At 41.6% G+C, this 27,779-nt stretch overlaps 1 protein-coding gene across 1 annotated transcript in view; it reads left to right on the top strand.

The window, feature by feature from the left end:
• tenm1 (teneurin transmembrane protein 1) overlaps window positions 1–27,779 on the top strand; it is a 183,792-nt gene that overhangs the window by 26,444 nt on the left and 129,569 nt on the right. Inside the window, exon 3 of the mRNA XM_085361549.1 lies at window positions 22,267–22,510. Within this exon, the coding sequence (XP_085217675.1) occupies window positions 22,267–22,510 (244 nt within the window). The remainder of the gene's footprint in view (window positions 1–22,266; window positions 22,511–27,779) is intronic.

Here is a 27,779-nt window from a genome sequence, read left to right as displayed (position 1 = left end):
GTCTCCATTATGGGGTTTGGGGTTTGTTTGTTTTGTTTTTTTTGTTTTTTTGCTTTGTTTTTTTTTTCTTCTTTTTTGGGAGTCTGTGTATGTACTTGCGAGTGTGCGTGTAACCTCTCCTTGTTGGTTGACAGACTGTTGTTCAGCCTTCTGACAGACAGTTCCATTAAATCATGCTGCAGTAGTAACCTGCAGTGACAGGACACCATTGCCTCCCTGGGATTCCTCCATCAGGGTTCCTCATGCGCTTAACGAGGAAGTAAACATGCTAAATTGTCTGCTGGAAGATGAAGTGGAGAGGCTGTCTCAATCCCGGATGTCACATGCGACACCCACGCACGTTACTTACCTTGCTTAAATCACACAAGGTTTCTGATTGCTCCTGCCTTAACATTAGCTTATGCGAACACAGGTAACTAATGTTAAATTCTGCATGCTGCCACAACAGCAGGAGACTGTGGGCCTGCAGAGTGATGGACCTGCAAACACTTGTGAAAGACTTAATTGTGGTCACAATGGTTAAAAAGAATAATAATGAAAAAAAAGCATGGTGAGGCATAATGCTGCAAAATACTGTCCGCCTCCAGTTTTGCAATAAAAATAGACGAGCAGTAATATTTTGCATTGGTTTAACAAACAGACATTTGTCTGTTTGTTAAACCACAGCTGCTCTGACAGCCTTAAAGAAACAGTGTTGTGGTTTTTGTGGCCAATGGTTCTGCAGTCAATTATTTTCAAGTGCACAGTAGGAGTAGCTGTGCCGTAGTTCCTGGAAGGTCATGCAATAATAAATGCAGCTGCCTTTGATGACTTGTCTAATAAACGAGCGCAGTATTTGGAGATGCTGTTTGTTGTTGCGACTCTTCCTACAGATTGAGGCAGAGGCTGCCCGCGAGCTGCCTGGTGAGAAAACGCTGAGTGGATTTTGAAGAGGTGTTGAGTGCAGGGGATGATGGCTCCACTTGTTCCTTTTAAGGTTATTTTAAGCTGCAGACCTGCAGGGTGTGTGTGTGTGTGTGTGTGTGTGTGTGTGTATGCGTGTGTGTGTGTATGCAATGTGTGTCAGGGTTGTGTTTTAATTAGAGAGACAGGAGTGTGTCCTTGGGCTGCCGCAGAGGGTCAGGAGAACCTGGTAGTCTGGGAGAGCGGTGGCTGGGACAAGTCTGGCAGGCCTGCTAAACACCCATTACCCGGCCGTGTAGACGTGCTCGAGAGTGCACGCTCGCGCCCACACCTGTACACACGGGTGCACACGCAGACGCGCATCTTGGCGCCATTCCTCTTGGCCAGCGATACCATGGTAACTGAGCAGCCCGTGCCTCCATGTGTTCCGCGGCCTTCTCGTGTCTCTGAAAGCAAAATTACCACTGGCACTGCTCTCAGGAGATGGAGGGAGGCGGGCGGATCGAGAAGGGCCACGGGAGGTGGAGTGGAAGGAGCAGGGGGAAGGTTGAAAAGGTGCTGAGGGGATTTGAAATAGGAAAAGGTTGAGAGGGGAGCGGAAGGATGCATCTGACATTTATGTTCCCGACCGACAAAAAATGCCACTTGAGGCTGGCATCTCTCTTTCATTCTCTGCTGCTCTCTCTAGCCTCCCTCTGACTCTTGCCTATACCTTGGCTATTCCTCCCACCTCCCATCGGTCACCTCTCCTCTCAGTTCCCTGCATCAACCTCTTCTCACTTTAATATCTGTACTATATGACCCCTGGCTTTTATCCAGGCATTTCTTCATCGCCCTCCAGTCATTTCCATATCACAGGCCCCCACCCATGCCACATCACGCCCATCTTTCGTCAGCCTCCCTCTTTGATTCTTTGCTTTTGAATCTTTAGCCTGCCCTCTTTCCCCTCCCATACCTTTATTTGCATCTCCTCCGTTTCTCTCTTTTTCTCCATAGCTAATCCCCCCCCACATCCTTCCCCACACACCTCTGGTGTTCGTAGCCTTGGTTCCAGGCGATGATGGGGCTCATACAGCCTCCCAGATGAGGCAATAGCTAATGGCTGTTGAATAATGCATGGCAGGCAGGATTTAGAGAGCCCAGTCTATTAGCCTGACCAAATACTCTGGGCTTTTATTAAAGACCAACACTTACAATTACAAACTACATTAAGGCCCAGGTCCTGTCTGAGCTCAGCCTCTCCTATTCGTCGCTGTCTTCGGAGTCACAGCTAAGGCAGAATATTATCTTTGCTTTTTAAGATTTTTATTGCCTCGGAGCACCTGACCCTTTTAGAAGGGATCACAGACTGTCTTTTCTGGATGCTGTCTTTTTGTGCATTATTGTGTCATAGGTTAGTGGCCCTTTTAGTCACAGCTGTGGACAGGAAAAGAGATGGGCGAGGCGAAGGGCACAAGTGCCGCATTTTCACTGCTTGTGCCTGGTACAATCACGGCAGGCTGAATCATACATGTACTTTTTTAATGTTTCTCCCACTGTTTGGTTTTATGGCTGTGTTGTTGAGTTGGTGATAGTTGGTGTGGGGTTGTGTATGTATGCACGCGTGAAATATGTTGCCATTTATGCGTTTTGTAAACCTGCATTGTGCCCCTGTGCTCCACCGCTGGCTGCACAAGTGTCACCAGAATTTAGTTTTCCCTGTGTTTTCTGTGGTGACTGCAGATGAGGCTCCCTTGCATATCATTCCACATGATTATACATGAATGATAATGGCTGCTAATAGCGCTAAGTGTCTGGAAGTGTGTGTCCTGTAAATGGTTTCTGAATAGTCATAAAGTGCAGTTAGCTAATGGCTATGTAAACATCCTTCTAACTGGAGAAGTGTAAGTGCATACGTAGCTGTCTCGCCGTAATAGTGTATTGACTTATCTTTTAATTTTCAGACTGCTATGCATGGTTTCATCTTGCATTTGCATTCTACGCACTGACACGTCTGCATATTTTTGACGGGTTTGCAGAGCCAGGTGCTTGGGTGTCATAGTTTGTTGAGATATTTTCACCATGTGACCGTAGTCACAGGACCAGTGGTCACTGGGCTACTGCCGTCTTTTATGCTCGAGGGCTCGTGTTTTTTTTAATACACTGACAGGTCTTTAATCATTTTATTCTGGAAACCAGGGACTATTCAGGCTATGACAGATACCAGAGTAGATAACATGAGGGATGAACGGATTGATGTCAATCCGTTCATCCCTGAAAGTCAGCCGCAAACCCTTGATCCGTCCACACATCTTCCTCCGCTGTCCCTCGTCTGTCACATGTCTGGAGAGCTAAGTGATTATATGTGTGACCAAGGATCACATAAAAAGCTTGTATTTAATTGGTGTTCAACAAAAAAATCGACCACTTGAGCTACCTCTTCTCTTCCGTGTGTGTTTGTCTCTCTCTCTCACTTGCTGATATTTATTTAATCTGATCTCCTGGCTGACCCTGCAACCAGCGAGTGCACTATATAATAGATGCCCTAAATGTCACCGGCTTTAAAGCATGCTCCTCGAGTAACAAGCACAAGCTCATGAGGGTTTTTTTCACATGTGCATTTTCGATTCATTCGTACATTTATGTATGAATATGTGATAATGAACCAATTAATTCAATATTGAGCCATAATATATATCCATCCATTTTATATTCCTCTTTTACAATTCAGGGTTGTGGGGGCTGCAGCCTATCCCAGCTGTCATAGGGCGAGAGGCGTATTACACCCTGGATAGGTAGCCAGTCTATCGCAGGGCTAACATGAGAGATGAGATTTAACTGAGAAAATGTATAATTTTTGCAGTAGGCATCAACTCATCTCAAAAAGGTTGGGTTGGGGTGCCATATTTCAGAAATGCTGCTGTTTTCTTTGGGCAAAAGATCCTTCAAAATACATCGAGACAAACTGGAAAACTGTTCTGTGGTCGGCTTCTGAAAATATTCAAAAGCCTGCATCTTTGTTGTCATCAGTGAGGGTACATCAGTGCCTATGGAACTGGCAGCTTGTACATCTGGAAAGGCACCATCAGGCACCATCATCACACATCCAGATGATTTATTTTACAGGGAAGGCCTTGCATATGTCTCTCAGACAGTGCATCTATTACAGCAACATGGCTTTTTAGTAAAAGGGTCTGGGTCCTGAACTGACCTGCCTCCAGTCAGGACCTTTTTCCAACTGAAATTATTTGATGAAATAAAAGATAAAATAAAGAGGCACAACTGTTGATCAGGCAGAATGCTATACCTGACAGGTATGGGACAACATTTCTCTCAAAAGTCCAGCGGGTGGTCTCTTCAGTTCCCAGATGTTTACAGACTGCAGTTAAAAAGAGAAGGGATGCACAGATGTGTTGCTGTCATCAAATTTAAAATCTGTCTGCTGTTACGTTCTATTGTAACTGCATATTGTTTACACACCGACTCAACTTTTTGGGGTTGGGCATATAAAGTATATCAGCAACCGTTAGCTCTAGCTCCATCTCCACTAGAGTATATTTGATTAGATTAGCCTTTACAGTCGTCCCTCGCTATAATGCGGTTCACCTTTTGCGGCCTCGCTGTTTTGCAGATTTTTTTGGGTGCAGTTTTGCATGCTTTTTCCCCCCCTTGCAGCGCATTGTGTTCTGCGTCCTGATTGGCTGTAGACCATTGTCAATCGATCTCGTGCCGTGTCCTCTCCTGTAAAGTACAGAATTTGTTCAGCTTGTCAAATTTACATAAATCTTTGATCACTAGCAGCGTGACTCTAAAGTGCTGTACTGTATGTTTGTAAATTTTTCCCCAACAAACACAACAGTGCAGACGAAACATCGTCCCCTGCAGGTGCCTTTGGTTTCATTATGTAATACTGGGCTTATTTTTCTACGAAGGTTTGAACTGTAAGTGTTTAAACAAGAGAGACAAGCGTGAAAATGTCCATGCTTGTGTGAGAAAAGTCTATAAAGTGTGTTTTGAGAGGTTTTACAGGCTTAAAACATAATAATTGTAATAAAATACAGTTGGCTACTTTGCGGATTTCACCTATCGCGGGTTATTTTTAGAACGTAAATCCCGCGATAAACAAGGGACCGCTGTATTGTCTCTCTTATGAAAAATTCATCTTAGAAAAATGAGAGAACACATCACAGTCCATCCATCATATTCCTCTTATACCTATCTGAGTTACAGTCTGGTATAAACTGTACCTTCTTCCTGAGGGCATCAACTCATTCTCTAATCTGAGTCATGTCTTTGTGCCTTTTGGAGTATTTTCAATTAAACTGTCTGCCCTGCTGTGAGGTACAGCCTGTCCAAGAGGTTTGGGCTCCAGTTTTGTCAAATGAAAATCTAGTAGTTATATATAAGTTACAAGCCTGAATTAATATTTATCTGTGTCTTTGCATTGCACTCATGAGGTTTATTTATGCACTTGTTAAATAAGCTTTCTGGCATTACGTGGTAATTGATGCACTTTGCTGCCCTTAAAACTGGTCACTTCTTGGTCCAAAAGACCAACATGGCAGCAGCCCAAACACTATGACTGAGATTCACTTTAAAAATCACGGCGGTAAAGCGTGTATGTTCATCTTTTATATACAGTGCTTGCTCAGTATACAGCTAAAGATGCAGCAATAGATATACTCCTAGCATAACAACAACAAAAACAGGCTACATAGTTAAACTGAACTGCAGCCTGTATTATCATAAATATATTACGATCATTTTGTATCTGAGAGAGATGCACAGCCCTTTACCTTAAAAAGAAAAATTGAAGCTTTCAACAAAGAAGTGTTTTTATTTTCCGCCTTGGTTGAATGTCTGGGTACAAGAGGGTCACTAAATATCTTGTTTTCCTCTTCACCTATCAAAGCAGCTCCTTGAGTTCAACCAGTGAGTAGAGGGCGACAGCAGCCAGAATAAAAAGGAGTCACGTCCCCAGAAGAAAGAAAGCATAAGGGAGGATCGCTTAGAAGTGTTTACAGCAAAGGAGGGAGATGTGATTGGAAGGTGGGCATGAAGAAGGTATTACAGATATTCTGGTTGTATCTCTTAAGCTTTATATTGATATAGACATTAACAAACGACTCAGAAATGTGTGTGCGTGTGTGTGTGTGTGTGTGTGTTCTCTGTGGGCATCTGTTAAGACAGCAGAGGACTGCGGGGTCTTATCTTCGTTAACGGTATCCCTCTGTCTCTCTGGAGGCATACAGGGAGCAGAGGGCAACTGCAGTCTGATGTGGGGCATCTGTTCCCACATTTGTTAAGTTTCTCCTGGTGTGTGCGTGTGTGTGTGCGTGCGTGCACAAGTGTGTGTGACAGAACGATTTCAAAAGAGAGGTAGACAGATAGAAAGTGGTGGAAGAACGTGAAAGCGTATGCATGTGCATGCGCCGTGATTGGTGTGATAGGTGCGGTCGGTGGAGCGGAACGGTAAGATGTTGCTGCAATAGAGGGCAAGTGCTGACTTGTCATTGGTCTGTGTTAATCCTGACCCGGGGCGTCGGCCGCTCTCACCTCATTGACCGCAAGATGGCCACCAGACTAGTCTGCAGGTGGTGCTGAAGACACGTCTCTTTCCTCTTATTCTTTCTGTCTCTCGTCTGCTCTCCCGTTGTATCTGTATCTCACTCCACCATCTATTACACCGTCTAGTCGGAATACCAAGCAGCCCCTGGTTCCATCTGCTCCTGTTCCTCTTCCTATATTCAAACAGACCTGTCCTCTTGTGCAGAGTGCACATATGCGTGGACCTCTCTCTGTGCTTTCCATACTTTAATCTCAGTGGGGACATTACATGCATAATCTACTCTATAATAAGACTCTAGTTGGCCCTGGAAGTCTGGTTAAGATAGAAAGGGAGATGTGTTAATTAGGCTCATTTACTGCACTGGTTAGTAAAGAGCAGGACCCCTTCACAGACGACCTGCTTCTCCTTGAGAGAAGCTGCAGAGTTACTGATCAAAGTTTCGCATTGGAAACCGCTGGGAATCTGCAGGTGAGCTACGCTGGTACTGGTGAGCATCTCTAAGTCCAGAGCAACGCTGGTGGATGTTTTGGGAATAGGAATTATTGACTGGAGCAGCATGGTATGGAAATAGTGTCTCTGGTGTGCCATCATAGAGATGGAAAGCTTATAGTGCCCTGATTTATGACTGCTGTGGAGAATTGAGTGCTTCATAAAGATTTGCCGCTGGCTGAGATGGAGTAATCAGTGAAGTGATCTGACTTTGGTGCATTACAATCCCAACGAGTTGTAAAGTCGGTGACAATGCCCCGACTTTGTCTGTCGCACAATGCATGTGGAAGGAGTTACGGTCTAGCTGTGGCCCTCTGTCAAGGTCATATGGATTAGAAATGATTGGGTTTCCAATACTCTACTGGGGAGTTCTGCATGATGAATCATCACTCCGTTCCAAATCGACACCAATTAAGAAGGGTTTGTTTATTCCGCTGTGGGACATGCAGGGGATGTTCGCTTGGAACGCACAATTTCACTTTCTCTTTTCATAAGCAACACTGTGCTGTTTGTAGGGATTAGTATAATGTGTGCGCGCGCCTGTGTTGCGTATGTGGATTTGTATCTGTGTGTGCTTCCCCACGCACGGTGGGGTTCATATTTGTTTCATGCCTGCGGATTCGCATTTTATTTACACACCCGTGCACGTCTGTTTCTGCGTGCGGACACGTTGGCACGTGCATGTCCACAGTCGTGTCACTCAGTGTTTACCATGTAGCCTGCCTCTGTTTGTGCCAGTAACTTCATGTCTGTAAGGCGTGCTATATGAAAAGTGAGGTTGTGGAGCCCATTGCCGGAGCCAGTGAATTCATTTGCATTCATTCCACTGCCTGTCTCTCCTCAGAGCCCATTCTAATTACCAGCAGCTCAGGTCTACTACAACACTGCGCATACTCTCTCACTCTCTCAGTAAAAAAATGGATTGCTGGTGGTGCATTCGTGTAGCTTTGATACCACTCTCTCTTTCGCCTGCCAGGAATCTCTTAATGTTGGTTTGTTTGCTGTCAAGCCCAGGCACTTTCTCCTGTTTTACTGTCAGAGGAAATACAGTGTATGCATGTGTGTGCAGGTGAAACTCCTCCTCTATGTACACGCTGTGTGCATGCTGTGATTGTTTTGGGGTTGAGGGAGATGCCGTGTGTCTCGATGTATAGAAGAGAGGGTGAGGGGGATGGAGCGAGACAATGGTAAGGCTTGTAAAAGATTAATGAACTCACTAATCACCGTAATGGCCGCTGTGAGTCTCAAACACCTTTGCCACACCCTTTTCTTGCTGGTGCAAATTTCTACCAAGACTTAGAACTCACATGACATCATGCAGCCGAGCACGCTCCAAATCTCTGTCAGACTCTAATGTGCATGCTTACGACGGATTTAGACATAACGTAGAAGGCCAACGCTGTTACCAGCAGTCATGCTTTTGCATGCTGTTTAATGTGTTAATTACCATGTGGTCATGTCCTAATGTGTTATATGCAGTACCATCCACGATAGAAACAAATAAATGCTGGAACATTTTTCTGTCGTCTTTTTTTTTATAGGTTCTTTTTTTTTTTTCAAATAGTTGGAAATGCATGGTCTAAGTACGTTACGGTGTAGGTTTTGGTATAGTCTCTGTGTAGGTTAGCGTATATGCTATGGCATAGCTTGTGGGGCAGGTTACTGTGTACGTAGGCTATGGCGTAGTTTACAGTGTAGGTTATTAGGTTGTGGCTTTGTTTGCTGTGTAGTTATTTGTGGCTGAGTGGTTATGGTATAGTTTATGTTATGATAGATGTTATGGCATAGGTTGCAATGTAGGCTACAGTGTAGGTTATGGTGCAGATTATGGCGCAGGTTATGGTGTAGGTTATGGTATAGTTTACAGTTCACAGTAACCTATAGTGTAGGTTATGCTACAGTTTTCGGTGTAGGTTTTATGGGGTTTATAATGATGACATGGTTATGTTATGGTGTAAACTATGGTACTATGGTATTTGTTATGGCATCGTTTACTATGTAGATTTTGGCAGAGTTATGGAATCGTTTTGGCCCATAACACAGGTTACTTTGTAAGTTAACATGTAGGTTATGGTTTATGTTACTGGGGTATTTTATGGTATAGGTCAGGGGTCAGCAACCTTTAACACCCAAAGAGCCATTTGGACGCGATTTCCACGCAAAAGAAAACACTGGGAGCCGCAAATACTTTTTGACATCTAAAATGAAGATAACACTGTATATATTGTTTTTTTTACATTTATGCTTTGTGTGAACAACTAAGGTGTGTTGCTTATGAAATCCATGAAGTGCTACAGAGAAAATTACATTTTATTTATGTAATTAACACATTTTGAACTCTTAAAGAAATATAACAAAAGGAAAGACACCCAGCTGAACTAAAATGATCCATGTAGCAAACAAAAACTGTTGAGAGCCGCCAGCCTTATATCGCCTTTGGGCTTTTGGAGCATTGACCTGACTTTTAAAAAAATAATTGGGGGGGAAAAAGCACTATGCTGCTGAAAAATGAAAAATAGATATTTGCAATATTCTGCCTAAATATGTATTTTACCTAGTTAATGTGTGTGGTGGGGCGTGGTCTGCAGAGCCGCTGCAGGGGAGGCGGACGCACCTGAGCGGCACCCGCAATCGCACCTCGCCGCCTTAACGTCTGTGCTCTCTATGCTGTTGTGTTGGTATGTGTCGGGCTGTGAGCTTTAACACCGGCTGTATGCGTACAGCAACCGTGTGTGAAAAGTGGTCAATAGAGAGATGCTGAAAAGCATGTTCATGCAAACATCGTCGGGCCTGCCGTGATATGTTTACAATGGGACTTCTGCTCCTGAACCTCTGCGCACAGCGTCTGCAAATCGGGGCTGTACGAAGTCACTTTCATCTTTACGCAGGACTGTAAACTGTCGTCTGTGAGGCGTGAGCGGTGTTTGTGTTTAACATAGTTCACGGTGGAGCTGCTGACATGATGTGGATCCGAAGATCCAGAATTGTCTTACCTGGGGTTGAAAGTCTTGATAAATGCACGGCGTTTCGGCGGGTACACCGGCTTCCGCAAGTGTGACGCTTATTTTGAGCGATCAAAAAAAATAATAGAATATAATTTTATTTTTATATTCCAATATCACAATAATCTTCCAATTTAGAACTACAAGTTAAAAAAGAACTAACTTAAATAAAATACACTTCAGCTAATTACTTAAAAAAAATAATTTATTTTCCCAAACCACGCGGAGCCGCACTAAAAGGAGCCGCAAGTTGCCGACCCCTGGTATAGGTTATGGTATAATTTACTGTGTAGTTTACTGTGTAGGTGTAGGTGTAGGCTATGGCATGGTTATGGTGTAGGTTATGGTATATTCTACAGTTTAGGTTATGATATATGTTATGGCATAGGTTACAGTGTAGGTTGTGGCATAGTTTATGGTGTAAGGTGCAGCTTTATGGGGTTTATAGTGATGATATGGTTATGTTATGGAGTCATTTATAGTGTAAGCTATGGTATATGTTATGGCATAGTTTATGGTGCAGATTACTGTGTACGTAGGTTTTAGCATAGTTTACATTGCAGATCACTTTGTAAGTTATCATGTAGGTTATGGTCAGAGGTGGAAAGAGTACTAAAATATTTTACTCAAGTAAAAGTACTATTACTTTGCTGAAATTTTACTCAAGTACAAGTAAAATTACCTGTCTAAAAATGTACTCAAATAAAAGTAAAAAGTAGCTAATTTAAAATGTACTCAGAGTAAAAGTTACATAGTTACTTTTCTATCAGCAGGAGGACAGCCGCTTCTGAGTAGTGCAAAAAAAGACAGTGGGATATAAATCTCAAAGTAATTCTTTTTTAGTGAAAAGAAAAACTTTACAAATTAAAGTGCAGTGGCAGTTAAACTGCAAGTCTATACATGAAAATGGATAATGGTCACCAAACCAAACTGTCAGGTATCACAGTGTTTTCAATACAAAACCATATCATTCTTTCACATGAGAATGTGTTCTAAACTGTCAAATAAGAGAACAAGTACTGAACTGAACGGCAGCCGCTTTAAAAATGTTTTTTAATTTTTTTAACTTGGCCCTGCCCTACTGTACCTCTAGATTAAAGTTCCTTTGTATCCATGCTAGAGTGTTACTCTCTGAACTTCCTGTTAATTTTGAGGAGCAGTTGATTTTCAAAGTTAGTAGAGTTCATCCTTGCTCACTTTGCAGTGAACAGTAGTCCAGCACAGCTAAAGAGACGCTCGAAGGCAGCTGAGGCAGGCAGGCCAGTGTTAAGTTTGAGAGAAAGTTTTTTGACGTCCCTAATAAGACATCAATGCATTACATAGCTACCGCTGGTAAATTATACCAATATACCTCGTGGGTTTTTTTTTATTGGACAGTAACAGGCTAGTTAACGGGAGGTTGCAAGTGCTAATTAATAAGTAACAGAAGTCAGCTGTCTTTGACTAATCTAAGGTAAGAGAGCGCTCTGTTATTCTTTTGCCTGCAGTATGAACATATGTGGGTTAAGTAAGAAACTAGCTGCTTCTGTCTTTAATTTAACTATTTTTTAAAATAAATTATTATTATTAACAAACAGGAAAAACGTAGGTAAACACATTTTCTTTTTGCAATATACCAACCCAGTAAAAAAAATGTAAGTTGCGTGGACAACAACGTGCCCGATTACAGCAAGTTGCTAGTACCAACCAACGTTATCTGTGTTCTTCACAGATGTCTTAACTTAATGTGATTAATTTGAACACAGCCTTTTTGCTACCATAACGGTACGAGTTGTATTTAACTTACCTCTACATGCTTGCGCAGGTTTGATGTGGAATTTTTAAAAGCTGCTAACTCGGTCTCTCTGGGCAAACACAGCTTACACTGCATAATAAAGCTGTTGCCTTTCTTGCACTTGAAGCCGAAATGGTCCCTTAAATACGGCCAGGGGTTCACATCCGTTTCTTCGAGTTCAGGGTCAGCAGAATTCGACGGGGTTTCTTTTTTCACTGGATCCGTAACACCGATGTCAGACTCCATCTTTAACGTGACCTTAGCGCCAATTTGTTCTACTACCCATCATTCCCTGCAGTATTTCCGAAGCGCAATGTTTTTATTTTTATTTTTAACTTACTCAGTAACGGGTGTGATTGAAAACGTAGCGAACTACAATACTTTTTAAAAAATATACTTAAGTAAAAGTAAAATTACAGACTTGAAAAATGACTTTAAAAAGTACAAATACACAAAAAAACTACTCAATTACAGTAACGCAAGTAAATGTAATTTGTTACTTTCCACCTCTGGTTATGGTATATGTTACTGGGGTAGTTTATGGTATAGGTTATGGTGTAATTTACTGTGTGGGTTTCTGTGTAGGTTATTGTATACAGTATGTTATGGTGTAGTTTATGGTTTTAAGAGGTTTCAGAGGGGTTTAAAGTGACAACATACATGGTGCAGATTTAACACAGAAGAATGAATCCCCTATCATGAGTGTATAGATGGATGAATGGCATGACACACACACACACACACACACACACACACACACACACACACACACACACACACACACACACAGAAATACCTGTACTGCTTAATGGCAGTGGTGATACTGACTGGGCACCCTGCTGCAGTCACAAGGTCAGGAAGGATCAGGACACTGCTGTGCTCTCTGGACAGATGAGCTGAGCTCAGCTAGCTTTTTCCACTATAAGCCACTTTCAGAGAAACCTGCTCTGGCCTCTTTTGCCTCTTCTGGCAAAACAGCCAACATTGATTAAGATCAAAAAAAGTTTGGTCAGGCAACTCCTGTCTGCAAAACATCAGCTGATTAATTAGGACTTTTAAGCAAATCATTTAAATTGGAGCTCACTCTACTGAAAATGTAATTTGAGCGCAGGCCCCTGCAGTGAAGTGTTTGAGTGATGGTAAGCCTCTTGCTGTAGCACTGAGGAGCTCGACTCAGGAGGTTTCATGCCTTCTCTTGGGAAACGCTACTTTCAGAATCACCTGCAGCCTAAACACGAGTTTGTGCCGGAGTTGTTTTTGGAGATGGGGGTACAAATAAGCAATTACACAGCTATGCATATCCACTTCTGCATGCTTGCATCCACGCACCTCCCAGCTCCTACGCACACAGAGTTCTCTGATATGAAAAAGTCAGATGATGCATTGCTGCTAATTATCAGCCTCTGTATGAGAATCGACTGGGTTCCATAAGAAAGGGGAAAGCTCTTAGAGCACCCTGCTTCTTCATTTGTATTTTCTTGCTTTAATTGGACAACATGATTGTGTCACTTTGTTAAATGGAAATCCCACCGTTTATCCCTGCGTCTGCAGAGATGAATCAATGGCTGTTTTTATTCTAATTGCTGTCTCCGAGCCCACTGTCATCAATGTAATTATCAGTGTTTCTGCTGCCATCGCTGCTGTTTTCATCATCATTGTTATCGCTGTTATTACTGATGCTATCGGCATTATCTTTGTTATTTCCATCGCCACCAGCGCCGCTATCGGTAACATCATTTTCTTCAACATCATCATCGTCCTCATGATCATTAGCAATATTAGTCCCCGTTGTCAAACGTTCGCTATCATTGTTATTGATATTGTGATCCCTCTTGCCAACTTCGTCAGCATCTGGCTGATGAAAGGAGTTATTGGAACTTATAATGTCTGATGAGATAATGCGTTATCTGCGATTCAGAAGACAGAGACAAGTTATTGCAGCGAGTCCGATGGTCAGTTAGGGCAAGATCCTTTCTCATTATTGCAAAAAAAGAAGAACAAGAACCAGTTAGTTCTAATTTCAGTTGTCTGACCTTTTTATAGGGTTAATTATTTATTTCATTGAAGCACAGCAGCGGAATAAACTTTGTGGCAATTTAATGCAAGTCAATTAAGAAGGAAGATAGATGAAAAGTTATCCTGGGGGAAATTATTAATCTGTTATTTTTAGAGTGGGGTGGGTGATGTGTGTTTTTTTTGGTTTTTTAGCTGGGCTGGTGTTAAATGTTCTCTAAAAATGGTCACATTCCTCTGTTTGTCAGGCAGGCTAGGTGTTGTTGAGGTCAGGCTCTATGGATTTTATATTGCTTCCCTGGAATAAGTGAAATTAACTCTATGCTAGAGGGCTAGACACAATAATGAAGAGAAGGGGGAGTGAGAGCAAACACGGGGAATGAAGAAGAGGAGAAAACCTCCTGAAATTTAGGCTTCAATATTTTTGCGGCTCCTGTTTTTCTGGTCTGCTTCACATCAAATGTGGTGTGGTCTCTTTTTATTAAAGGAGCTATATGTTTTGGATTTTCTGCTTCCACACTTGACTGTATGGAAATTAGTAGAGTGGGGAAGGTCTGAAAACCTATATTTAATTTCATAAAAAGTAAACAAGGTGATTATTTTTTGTTTGAACCTCTACTCTGACTTTGAAAGAAATTGCAGCCCACCCCTAATACACCAAACACTGAGCTACACAATTTTAATAAGTACTGCTAGAAAACTGAGCATAATTACAGTGACTGAATGAGTGAATGGAAGAGCGTGCGTACTTGTGCTGTGGTGAGGTGTTCCTCATCCATCTACAAGTGCTATACTGTTGGGTTTTTTATGGACACTTTTCCATTTTCCTCTTAGATTAGTGAAACCTGCACACAGTACAATAACATGAGTCAGATGAGCCACATTCACGTTCCTTCATCAGATTATCACACAAGCCCTAAAAGTAGAAAAAGAGAAGCTAGTTTGAGACATTTGAGAAAATACCATTAAAATTTGTCACTTTCAGATATTGCACATCTGTTAGGGCTGTTATGGGCACCTTTGCTTTTGGTAATAACGGCAGCTAAATGTTTCCAGCACCTGTTGATCAGTTCTGTGGAAATTTATCTTATTCCTCTGTAGAGAAGAGCTTCAACTGTGGGATTTTATTGGTTTTCCTCACGTGCATTATTTGCTTCAGGCCATTCCACGATATATCTGATGGATCAGGGTCAGGAGTGAGTTGCAAATTTTGCGTGTTTTGGTTATTTTCCCACTGTCCTCCGAGGTTCAGGTCACAGGCAGACATCGGTACATGTTGCTGGTATGACTGGAGCTTAATTGCTCCATTAACAATGACTCAGATGACTCAGATGAGATAAGATCCGTCCAATATGCTTATAGGGTTGTTCAAATAAATCAATACTAAGATCCTGCAGATTACTATTGGATTAGTAATTTCCAACAGTATTAGGGTCTTCTAATATGTTGAACATCACATCATATGGACACAGGCTTCACCTTAGCAGCAGAAGTAGCTAAAGTTCACAAAACTTAACAGTTTCCTGTCAATAACACTAAACAGTTACCATAAATGTTAACCTGCCCTGCTCACAAGTTAACGTTAGCTGATGACTGCATTAGCCATCTGCTAAATCATCATTAAGGTAGTGGCTAGCTGCTAATGATAAAACGCTAATGTTAATGTGGAAGCTATAGTAAACATTAGCGGTGCCCATCTGTAACATTAATAGGCAATATTCATTTAACGGGACAAAACACAATTATCTGTGTCTAAACGGTGTCATGTTTCTCTTAAAGGTCCACAGTGAAGCTGGGGACAGTGTAACAGTAGCAGCCTATCTCACTATGTTTGATCTGCAAATACATAAAAAAAAAAATACTTACAGTAAGATCTACATGTAAGATCGACATTTTAAGATTCTTTTAGGTAGTAGTACTCGTACCGGTTACTGCTATAGATCTTACAGTTACTGTATTTCAACAACCTTGAAAACAGAGTTTATATTTTCCCATTCTTTATTTTTAAAAAAGCCTTTTGTCTTTTTCCCCCCAGCAGTACTGAAAATGGTATTGAGTATTTTCCTGGGTATCAGTATCACGTTTGAAATTCTAGTGTCGTGACAGCCCTGCGTGCTTATGCTTTGTCCATGTAATCCTTAGCAAACTGCAGATGGGCAGCAGTGTTATTTTTGGAGAGCAGCGCTTTCTCCCTGCAGTGCTGCCATCCACATTATTGTACTCCAGCGTTCTCCTGAAGGGGGACTCATGAACATTAACATTAACCAGTGAGAGAACGGCCTTGAGTTTCTATCTGGGCTCCTTTGTGACTTCTCAGACCGTTGCATGCCTCCCTTTTTTGGTTAACCGCTGCTGTGGAGGGTAACATTGGTCACGAATTGCCTTCATTTGCAAACAGTCTGTCTCTTTAGAGATGGCTCGCTAACCTTTTCCAACCCATTATAAATATCAGTGACGCTTTTTCAGATCTCCTCAGAAATCTCCAATTTTTATCCAATGATTCATTTTCTCAAAAGTGTTGTGAAGATCAGTCTTTCATAGATAAAAACGTCATGCCATTGACTGAAATTACCTGACTCCAATTTCACCTTGAGATCAGCCCCTAATGGCAAATTACAGACTACAGAAGTGCGTAAAACTATAAAAGGATTCACAATGTTGAAATCTCCCAATTCTTTGAATCTTTGGGCTGAAGGAGGGACAATACTCGGTGTATAAATGCTCAATCAACAATCATTTATTTCCATACAATTCAACAGTCAGAGCATTACAACGTCCGGACGGGAGAGATGCTACCAGAGGGTCAGGCACATGTCTCAAAATGGTGACGGGTTGCTCAGCTTTTTATAGTCTCTAGTGGCCCCCAGCTAGTCGTAAAAGCCAAAACATCACATTTTTTTCTCTGTTACAGCGCCTAAGTTATGACCTCGGCAGTTGTTTCTCTGCTTTCTGTAAGGTGGGGGTGTGGAATGTGGTCTATCTATCTCCCCTGTCTTTAGACACAGAGTCTCCTGCTTACAACCTTCTCTTCATGATTCAACAATTAAGCATGTCAAGAAAACAGTGTAACACATTCCCAGCAGATCAAGGATACAGAGTGATGCACATTTATCTAATGAACTAATATGTGAATATGTTCTGTTAACTCAAAAGTATAATGAGAACTAAACTACATACAGCTCACACACTCTATATTAAAGGGTATAATGTGATCTACAGCAGTATTCTAATTCAACTACTTTGATTACATATATAAGGTAACATATAATAACAGAATAATCTAATAACAAACACTCGAGCAGTGCTGCAAAGCCCTGATACGTAATCTTGAACTGTTGCTCACTCCACGCAGGCAAAGAAACCCCCTTTTCATGCCTCGTCTTTTTATTGTTTAACTTTTCCTCTGCCCATTACCACAACAGTTCCATGTACTGTTAGCGCTGAACATCTTTCAGGCTAATCAAGAAAGAACGTAGATAATCTTAATGAGCATAACAAGCCTTCATTTACAAGATTATTTTACTCAAGTTATTCATTTCTGCGCTCAGTCAAACAGTTTTATGCCCATTTGTTAATATCCCTTCAAGAGAGAATTGCGTCATCATGACAGCTAGCTCATTACGCACCGGTGCTATTACTCAGTGTATGCATGCTTGAGTCATGTTTTACTATGTTCTCCTCTCATTTCATTAGTAGGACTTGGCTTTAAATGCCCAAATTATCATAAATACTTAATTACCGTGCTATTTTGGGTTCATCTCACCTCCAGTAATGCATTTTTAATACCTGGCCCCAATACCTGTTACCTGTTACATATCCCAGTAAATCCCCCCAGATCTGCCTTCTACTTGCTATAAAACTCTTTTTCCTCATATCTCGCTTATGTAACCAAAAGCTGATGATTCCAGGAAAATATCTCATAAGCGACTTTCTAAAAGTATCTTTTCTGGAGGCCTAAGTCCCAGAGGAACCCCGGGGCAGAGGATGTTCTACACTGTCATGAATGTCATCGAGAGCCTCGGTCTGCTCCCCGCAGACTCGATTTGATGTTTCTGAACTCCTGGCCAAATATTACACGGCCTCTGCCCTACATTTCCAGTCCTATTTGGGTTGCTTTTACTTCTTAACAAAATATCACAGCTTGCGTGTTTAATGTGACTTTGTTTGAATGAAGGAGAGAGGAGGACTCTTTTCCTGCCATTTGCTTGATTGTGTGAGGAAAAGTTTTCGGATCTTTGGAAGCGCAGACCCAAAGCTGCCTTTACTAAGCCTTCTAAAGCACCATCTGGCAGCCAGGGCCCCTGTGTCACCCTACTCACCAAGATTACATTCTCCTCTGGCCCTCTATCCCTGTCCTCTCTCCTCCTCTCCTGTCCACTTTATATTCTTTTCCTCTTTCCTTTGCCAGAAAACACAAATGTAGCCGAATGAGGGTTTTTTGTGTGTGACTGCAAAGCCTGGGCTGTTGTAGCCTAGGTTTTCTAAAATGAATAATGCACTGGCAATCAGTTGAGACTTAACAGGCAGAAATAATTTGCATGTATTATTTTAGTTTCAATATAATTGTGACCCATTTGGGCTGAAAAGAATTTCTCATTAAATTTCTTCCTAATATAAAAAACACTTGCCTGCTTGAATCCAAAGATTGTTGGCAGCCCACTGTGGTACAAATCTATTAATGGTTTCACCTGTTTGAATTTATATGCATTGTTTAATTTGTGGTGTCATATTTGCAGAAAATCACAGCAACGCAGATTCTGATATCGCCTCATAATGATGTCGCACATAGAAATGAGTACATGGCATCATCAGATTGTGAAGAACTAAAGCTGTTAACATCCAGCATAAATGTATGTACTTATGTGATGTGCAAAAATCTTTATTTTTTTATATTAGGAGAAGACTTTCTCATTAATATTTTAAAAAATGATCTTGAGCAGTAGTTCGCCAGGCTTTCTGGAGATCTTTCTCCAGCTGCTTTTGTTTGCTCATTTTCAGTCCAGTCCTTGTATGTAATTAAAAATTATTATAATTCAGGCACTGTTGCAAAAACAAGCACATCATTTGTTCCCAAATCTTAAGCTGACTCTATGAAAAATGCCAAAGATAACACAGTTTGGCAGGCATAAAATACTGTTTTTCATCAACAAGGTAATTCCCAGAGAGCTATTAGCTGACAACGTGGACTATGTTGGACAACTGGAAGCTAAAAAAGGTGTTAGGTCTAAAAAAATCTACAGAAAATGAACAGTATCTGAAAGTCATGTCCTTAAGAAACTGGGGGGGGGATCCATGAAAGACCTGACGCAGAACCTGTGAGATGCATCGGACCCTTCAGTTTGCCACATCCTTATCAGAAGTTGTCTGAGTGGAAGGGTGGCTGTTAAGAAGCCATTCTTAAGGAAGAGAAACAGGGAGAAAAGGCTGAGGCATGGCAAATTACACAAGAGCTGGGCTGAAAATCAGTGGCCCAGACCTGAGCATCGTTGAAGCGGTGTGGGATCATCTTGACAGAGAACCAGTCAATATCCAAAATATTGAATGGAATGTCCTTCAAAAAGTCTGGAAAACTATGCCTGAAGAGTACCTGAAACTTGAACACATCACAAGTGACGTGTTGAAGAATAAAGGTGGCCATTCCAACTACTGACTTTCATACTTGTTAGAATTACACAAACTCTATTGTTGCCTTATATACATGTGTGTTTGCACGTTTCAATACATTTCCTGGCATAAGACTTTTTCACAGTACTGTATAGTGTGTTCTTAGACATCTAACTGACCAGCAGTTAGTTATTATTATGTATTATTTAATAAATAACATTTGCTTTAGTCAACTGAATTAAAAAAGAACTGCATCTTTTGTAATTCAGTATCACTTTTATCTGGCATTTGTCATGTGAAGCAGAATCAGTCACCTTTGAAGAGAAGTGTTCAAATTTTCTTCACAATTTCTCAATGCCTCGTCGTGTCCTTAGGTGCCACATTCTCAATGAAGTTGACAGTTGACAATGAAGTTAAGTCCCACTTAAGTTTGAAGTCTCAAGCTAATTCACAACCCTAAGTGCGATTTGAGTACAAGTTGCCAACTCAAGTGCCCAGTGCTGGCTGGGAATGCACTTCATGTGGGGTTTTTTTTCTCTTTTTTCCTTTAAACATTTAAAAATATTACAATTGCTAAAAACATCTACCTTCAGTATTTAGAGCTGTGAAAGCAGGGGAATCTGGCAGGACTCAAAGGACTCTAACTTACTGATGAATCAGGTCCTGCTAAAAACTGAAGCGCCACTTTAAAAATCCTGCAGCATTACAGCGGCGCACTACAGTGGAGCCCTCACTTTTCCCTAAGCGTGTAATTTTTAATACTCAGGGGTGGTACAGTCAAAAATAACTTCCATTTTCCACATGCATTAGTTTAGACTAAACAGCACCTTCAGGTGATGGCACAAATGCATTTCCTGTCATTTTACTGGGCCCTACATTGTCAGATTGAGCACAGCCTGGCTGTCTGATGAGATCATCGAGTGATGTATTATAGTAATACCAAGCAGATGTATATGCTACAATATCATATTGTCTCAGGAGGCAAATTAATTCTCTGGCTTCACACAAAAACAGTTTGAAATGTGGAAGAAGTCTAAATCTCTCGCATCCAGTTAATGCACATTTTCAGCTGCTGCCATGAACTGCATAAGATGTGGAAAAAATCACATCTTTTAATGTGTTAGTATAAAATGCAAAGCCCATAAAGAGTAACGCCACATAAGGGAATAGAGTCGAGCCTCCTTAATTGTCTCAGTGAAACGGTAAAAGGAACGTATTGCGCGAGAAACGGCGCTTCGTGAAAATCAAGAGCAAATTTTATTATTCAGAAACACATGCTAACTATTACATGCTCTGCATTTGTGCTGTGACAGTTCAGGCATTTTGGGAGATCAATAACCAGCAATGTGTCACAGAGGATGAAAAACCTGTCACGTCTTCAAAGAGCGATTCGACAGCACTCACACACTTATTATGGCGATATTTTTGTCAGATATGTATATATATCTGACAAAAACATGTGCATGCCCACATCCAAACAGTGGTTGCTAAAACAAATAAATCTTGAAAAATGCCGTTAGACCTGGACAGATGGCACTGTGGCAATATTTTAAGGAAATGATTACAGGAGCTGTTTTTGTCTCGCCATTATCATTGTTACATTTCTGCCGCGACGTACATATATCTTATAAATATGAAACTTTCAAACGTACGAGTAATAATGTGATGCTTCAGTGGATATGACATAGCTTACTGGCTCACATATCTGCACAGAAGGCAGCAGTAATTTTGAGGAGATCAAAGCACCAACGTGATATCGGTGCCTGTGCACACATTTTTCTTATTCTGAAAATATTAACAATAAACCACTGCTCTATGTAACGCTGTGAGATGTTTTTCAGGTGGAACGGTAACAGAGCTACATATTTCCGGAAACATGCCGGTGATAGAAAGCACAAAAAAAGGATTAATATTTTACTTTTCTCAGTGTTCATCTGCCAAGAGTCAATAAAATGTGTTTTGCGGTATTATCTGTGTAATACTTACACTTGAATAGGGAGGGCTGAGGTAATCTCCCAGTTGGACTACACTTCCAGATACTAAATTATTGCTGACATTTTGGCAGCAAATACAATTGAGGTCCGAGAATTCTGGCGGGCAAACTCTTTACCCTCTGGTTTGAGGCTAATGTTACATTCATTGTCAATACAGCTGGACAGAGTCGGTCTTTTGGGACGGAGGATTTGCCTCGTTCGTGGAACCATGCTGCAACCGTATGGCACGAGCTGTCCCCCCTAAACAGTGCTAGCTGTCGTCCCAGCTGATGCACATTCATGAATTCACGCAGCCTGTTACACACGCATGGGCGCATTCACGTATGGAAATGCATGCAAAGCAGCTTTATCTGAAGCCATACCCATACGTTAAGCTGACATGTGCGCGCGCATTGCATTTAATAAAACTGTAATTAGCCTGCTCAGTTATAGAAGACAGGCAGGAATGCGGAAGAAAGCAGCATGGAGGAAGAGATGGGGAGAGGGAGAGTTATAGTGAAAGAGAATGATAAATGATGGATTGAGAGCGCTCTCCCTAGACCCCGGGGTTAGCAGTGTGAGGGAGTTACAGCTGGCTAGCTCATTCCGTCCAGCCGCAGATCTCATAATAAACATCACATGGGTAGTTTGGGCTGGCGGGTGCAGATTAAGCCGGAGCTGTTAGCTCTTTAAAGACTGCTCAATGTTGCAGCCAGCCAAGAACCTATTTATAGGGCAGCTGGAAGTGTATCAAAGCAGGTAGGCAGGAAGGTGCAGGACAGAGATGGTTTTCAAGCTGATTTATGGCTCTCAATCAGTGTAATAACAATAAACTGTCAACTAACACGCCACGTTTATTTGTAATTTATGGTACTGTGCTCCTAATAAACCTCTGTTTATTTCTCCCCTGTCCATCCCTCCCCCTCGTCCCGGGCCTTCTGTTGTGTCTATCCTACGCAGAGCTTCCCAGCAGTCCGGGCGGCCAGTTCACGTTCCGTCCGCTGCCCCCACCTCCGCCGCCGCCCCACTCCTGCACTTGCGCCCGCCCGGCACCTTACACTCAAGTCAGCCTACAGAGGAAGACCATGCCAACTCGGTGCCAAGCCAGCCAGGGCGGCCAGGGGGCAGACACCAGCTCAAGCGCAGACCAGGCCCAGCTTCACAACAGCTGGGTGCTCAACAGCAACATCCCCCTAGAGACCAGGTAAGGGAATGCTTTTTTTTCTGGAGTTATTTTTAGCGCGGGCAAACACAGGGCTGCGCTCCAAAAAGCTTTCAGTCCAGACTGGATGTCATTTTGTAATGAAATTCTTCAAGTGAAAATATCTTCAAGGCAAACCGCCCTCCCTCAGCATAATGTCACTTGATTAAAGACATTTCTTTAATCTCACAAATGAGGTTCATTAGATTAAAGAAAATTCTTTCATCAGGACTGTGACTTGGCAGACTTTCACAAACTTCTTCGAAAAAAATCAGAGTGTAATGATTAAGAATGAATGCTGGACTAAAGGATTTGTTAGGATGGGCATGTTTTGCACATGTTTGGAGGAATAAGTGGAACACCACGCAGGCCTCTGGGGTATTATTAAAGGACTTCCATCAAAGTAATCATGAAGCTTATTTGGAATTGTTTTTGTTCTCCTACCACACACACCACCGCATTTACTAGGGGACCTGCGTTTGTGTAAAAACAATCCAAAATGAAAGCAGAAATCCTCTTTTCAGGAACACATTGTAATTTCACTTTCAGCTTTAGTACCCCGAGAAATTGTTTTTCTGCCAAAATGCTCGGAGACAAGCCACTGGAAGTCGGTCCCATCAAACAGAATTAAGCATACGCTTACCGCATAGGTATTAATTGGAGAATTATTTAGGAGATCCTCATTTGTGCGGCTGCTTTTGAGAAGAAGGAGAACCAAGGTGGAAAAGAATATGTTTGCATGTGTAATGAGCGGCTGGGCGCGGGATTCTGGTATATTATGCGCGAGGATGAGATTGGCAGGCTGCCACACCAGAAGAAGGGATTTTAATAAGTTATGCATTAGGCCATAATTAGATCTTATCTCATTTAAAGGGAAGGAAGAATAAAATTAGATTCAGTGACAATTTAAATTAATCATTGGCTCATTGACATGAGTATCAATGTAAAGGCTTGTCAGGAGCGCATTGTAATTACATTACTTATCAGTGAGCGTGTGAGCGCGCGTTAAATGAAAACTCACCACAAACAAAAAAATTCGGATCGTTCAAACAATATTTGATGAGCTCAAAGAACTTTTCTCCCAAAGTGAGATGTGATTATAAAAACACAATTTCCGCAGTGACTCACTATATTGGATGGTGACTTTTTTTTCTTTTTTTTTTGTAAGAATACATTTTGCGCGTTTGGGACTTTCTAGTCAAATATGTTTTATTTGATAGTGCGCTATTAGTTCTGAACCATAAAATGTAATCATATTCATAGTCAATAGAATAGATAATATTGGCTCTTTTCTATCTAGTTTTTGAAGAGAGAGCCCACAAAAAAAGATCCAACTCTTCACTGCTTAACTGTTTTGAGTTTGGATTTAATATTCAAGCTCTCCTCTCTCCTCTCTCACATTCTCAGATACACTGCTAATCTAATGATTTCATATTTCTGCTTTTACCCCGGCAGCGCTATCGGCTCGATCTCCAGATTAAAGATTAATCAAGTATTTACAAACTTGACACGGGGGCTTATGCTGACAGAATTCTAAGTGATGCTGTGACCTTAATAAAAATGGCAAAACATGGATAACATCTCTTGTTGTCAAGTGTGCTTCCATTTTCCTCGACTTGCGCACTTGATGAATCAGTATTCAAATGTATTGACATTGCGTCAGCTGAGATTAAGATTGTTTGAAGTGTGCATAGATTTTCCTTTTCAGCTGCACATCCGTTATGTTTCTGGAGAGGCCAGCTTGTGTAAGTGGAGGCTTGCGGATATGGATATTCAATCTATCTGACTGGCTCTCGCTGTGGGTGTGTTAAGGGGTACAAATGTTGGGACTGTAATAAATTGACTTGTGCCCTGCCTTCTCTCCTTCCTCTTATTGATAGGACGTGAGTGTACGTAAGTCACACACTGTGGGTGTGCACCAACACTGTGAAATCAGCTTCTGCATCGCACACCGCACATTGCCATGCACCTGTGAAAAAAGTCCTCCACCTACACAGGCAGACACACAGACAAAGACACACACTTATCCAGGTAGAGACAGCCCCTGGGCCTAGACTCCGACCTCCTGGAGAGCGGGAACTCTCATTTTCTTCCTGTCTCGGGGGAAATCTGTCCTCTGATATGAATTCAGAGCTTCCTGGGCGTCGCCCCTAGATATTGTCTGAGAAGATCAAAGGCGGAGGAGCCAAGAAGAACAGTGAAGCATGTTAAAAGCACCGAACAAGAAGAATAGAGTTCCACTTGCGTTGACAAATGCAATTTCTTCAGCTGGATTCTGATCCCTTTCGCTCTAATCCACCTTCGGCAGAGCAATAAAAGTGCCGCGGTCTTCTCGACCCGTGCGTTGGCCTCGAAAGTGTGAAAATGCTGTATTTGACATCTTTTTTGTGCGTGTTTGTCTTGCGCGCCATTCTTCGAGTCGAGCTATGTGTCTCTCTCTATTTGTGTGGCTGTGTGTTTCTCGGGTTTATCTCTGGCCTTTCAGAGTTGAACTGCCATTGACCCGTAGGTGTGTAGCTGCTCTGTGCGCAGTCTCCTGTGTCCTCAATCTAGCTCACAGTCTTCAGCAGATGCTGGATGAGAAAGGAAAGGAGGCAGACAGTGAAGGATGGATGTCATCTGTCAGGCACTGGGCCACAATGGAGACACACAGAGAGAGAAACACAAAACAGGCATGGGTTTAAGATGACTGAGGCAATGCTTCCTCACATGCAGCACAAAAGCCATAAATAACACAAGTTTACTGACAATATAAATATAAAAACAATATATAAATAAAATGTGTTGACATGTGTTCGTGTGACACGTGTTTCGTATTTAATAGTTATCCCACTGTTTTTCCCATGTTGGTGAGGATTAACTTTGCAACTGACCAATCACTTGTTGTGATGTCATAGCTTTGCAGTGTGGAGAAAAAAACATCTTCTGGAATATGGTAGGCATTTCAAGTATTTTCTTTATGTAGTTATACAATGTAATAAATATGTTATCAAGTTGGGTTTACAAATTTGGCTTTCTCTTAATAGTTGAGCCATATTCCTGGCTAATTCTATTACTTAGCTAATTAGCTACAAATTTAGCATTAGTCATATTCTTTGCTAATGCTAACGGCTCAGTTAGCATTAGCAAAGATTATGGCTAAACTATTAAGACACAGCACACATTTTCCATAAAATTGGATGTTTGGACTGAACATTATTAGTTATTTACAGACTATTTTGGTATGTATATGTAATATACATACACAAATATATGTATATGTAATAAGCAAATTTCCCACATGTGGGACTAATAAAGGTTATCTGTTATTTTATCTTATATGATAGATACCTGAGGGTTGTAAATATACTCATCTAAAGCAGTAGAATATCATATTAGTTAATTGCATATAATAAAATGTACATCAGAAGCAATGATCCAAGGAGTAATACATGGAATTAGGCAATAAATCAATAACAGGAGAATACAAACATTAATTGAACTTGGAAAAAAAAAGCAATCTAAGGCCAATGTAAGTCCTAGAGAAAAATCCATTAAAAATCTTGCACTGGGGCTCCACTTGTCCTTTTTCTTGACTGCTTTGATGCTGCAACAGCTGTGGCCACAGACTTGACGTTTGGCCGGTCGTATGTCCTCCCATCTGCCGCTTTGTTATGAACACAATATCTATTGGAGGTACTCACAAGAATGTTTTTGAGTCTGGTACAAATGCTCACCAAGTTCTCAAGGCTGAACTGACTGTGTTTTGAGAGATCGAAAGTCAAGGTCACCATCAACTCACATCCAGCGTGTCCTCTTGAATGCGAACACCTGGAAGACATATGTTGTTCTCCTGTTTTACTTTTCAATAAAGCTTATAGTTCTCAGTTGAAATTCAAAGTCCTTCATGGAGAAGTCCACTGTCGCCCCAGTTTTCTTGTTTTTAAGTAAAATGCGCCTGCAGGGCAGGATAACAGTTAAATGGATAAAGGAGATGGATGTAGTTTAGCCATGTGTGAGGACAGCGTTAGAGTCTGGAGTCCAGCGATGTTGTCAGTCTGTTGTCTGGCACCACTTTAATGGCCTGTCTTGTGAGGTCCCTTTAGAGACTGATGTCCTGCCGGCAGCCTGTGACCTCGCACCTTTTACTGCATGGACAGAATAACACTCTGGCGAACTGCACATATCCCCCAACATATCGCACCAACAGCCAATATTAACCCCTGGAGAGCACACAGTAATCTGGAGCAATAATGCTGTCTGTGAATTGCAGGAGCTCAGAGATATTTTCTTGTTGTTTTCTTTGTTTGCTTGGAAAAACACACACACACACACACACACACACACACACACACGCACACAGTGCAGAGAATAAGACAATGACTCATAGCTGTTTTCTCTTTCTGATGCTGTCTCATAGCCATCCTTTGTTTCCCACCACCAGCAGTCTTTATTCATTTTTTTGATGGGATCCGGTACGGCCAGATCAAGCTGGAATCGCTTATAATTGCTTTACCCAGATCTACTTTTCCACGTTGCATAATTTCCATTCCCTGCTTCTCATCTGACACCATCCAACCTTCGCCCCCCATTATCCAAACACAATATAGATAAAATGCTACTTAGATTAATTGCCCCGCAGCTTAGTTTCCTATCATCAGTGGCAATCTAACACACTCTTTTTCATAATGAGAATAAACCTCATCGTCGTTTAACGAATACAGCCGTATAACTTAAGTAGTCGCTTTGATGAGTCAAAAAAGGAATAGGTAAGTCATTGATCCTTGGCTGCCAGGGCTGCTTCATTCTCTTTCATATCAGTGCTGCTCTGCATTACAGTAGTGGCTCATAACGTTGCACCAGAGAGAAATACTTGGTCATATATGCCCTTTTTCAGCCTGTCAGCCTATACTTTATCTATAATGTGCTACAAGTGTATTACATAGCTGTTTCTTGCATGCAGTACATTCCAATACTGTCCGTTGTCTGATTGTTATAATGCAGTAACTGTGAATAATGTATGTGGTATACATTTGCCACAAAAATTGCCTGCTTTCCAGAACACATTATAAATTACAAGTAGAATCCTAGCGCTTAGGGACTTCCTCAGACTACTCTTCTTCCTTGGATTTGTTTCCTGTATTAATTTTTGATGATGCTTTTCTTGGAAGTTTAACAGATTGCTTAGATTACAGGCACACAAATGGAGACAAACACGTAAGATATTAACAGTTTAGCTGAATTTCTTTTGCACAGCACTAAGTGCTTATTCTGGACAGGTTCAAAAAAGGAC

Source organism: Diplotaxodon limnothrissa, linkage group LG2 (assembly GCF_057381915.1).
Source record: "Diplotaxodon limnothrissa isolate DT_005_m linkage group LG2, D_limnothrissa_male_GT1.1, whole genome shotgun sequence".
In the NCBI taxonomy this organism is placed as follows: Eukaryota; Metazoa; Chordata; class Actinopteri; order Cichliformes; family Cichlidae; genus Diplotaxodon; species Diplotaxodon limnothrissa.
The sequence above is the reverse complement of the archived record's forward strand: the minus strand, read 5'-3'. Positions and strand labels throughout refer to the sequence as shown.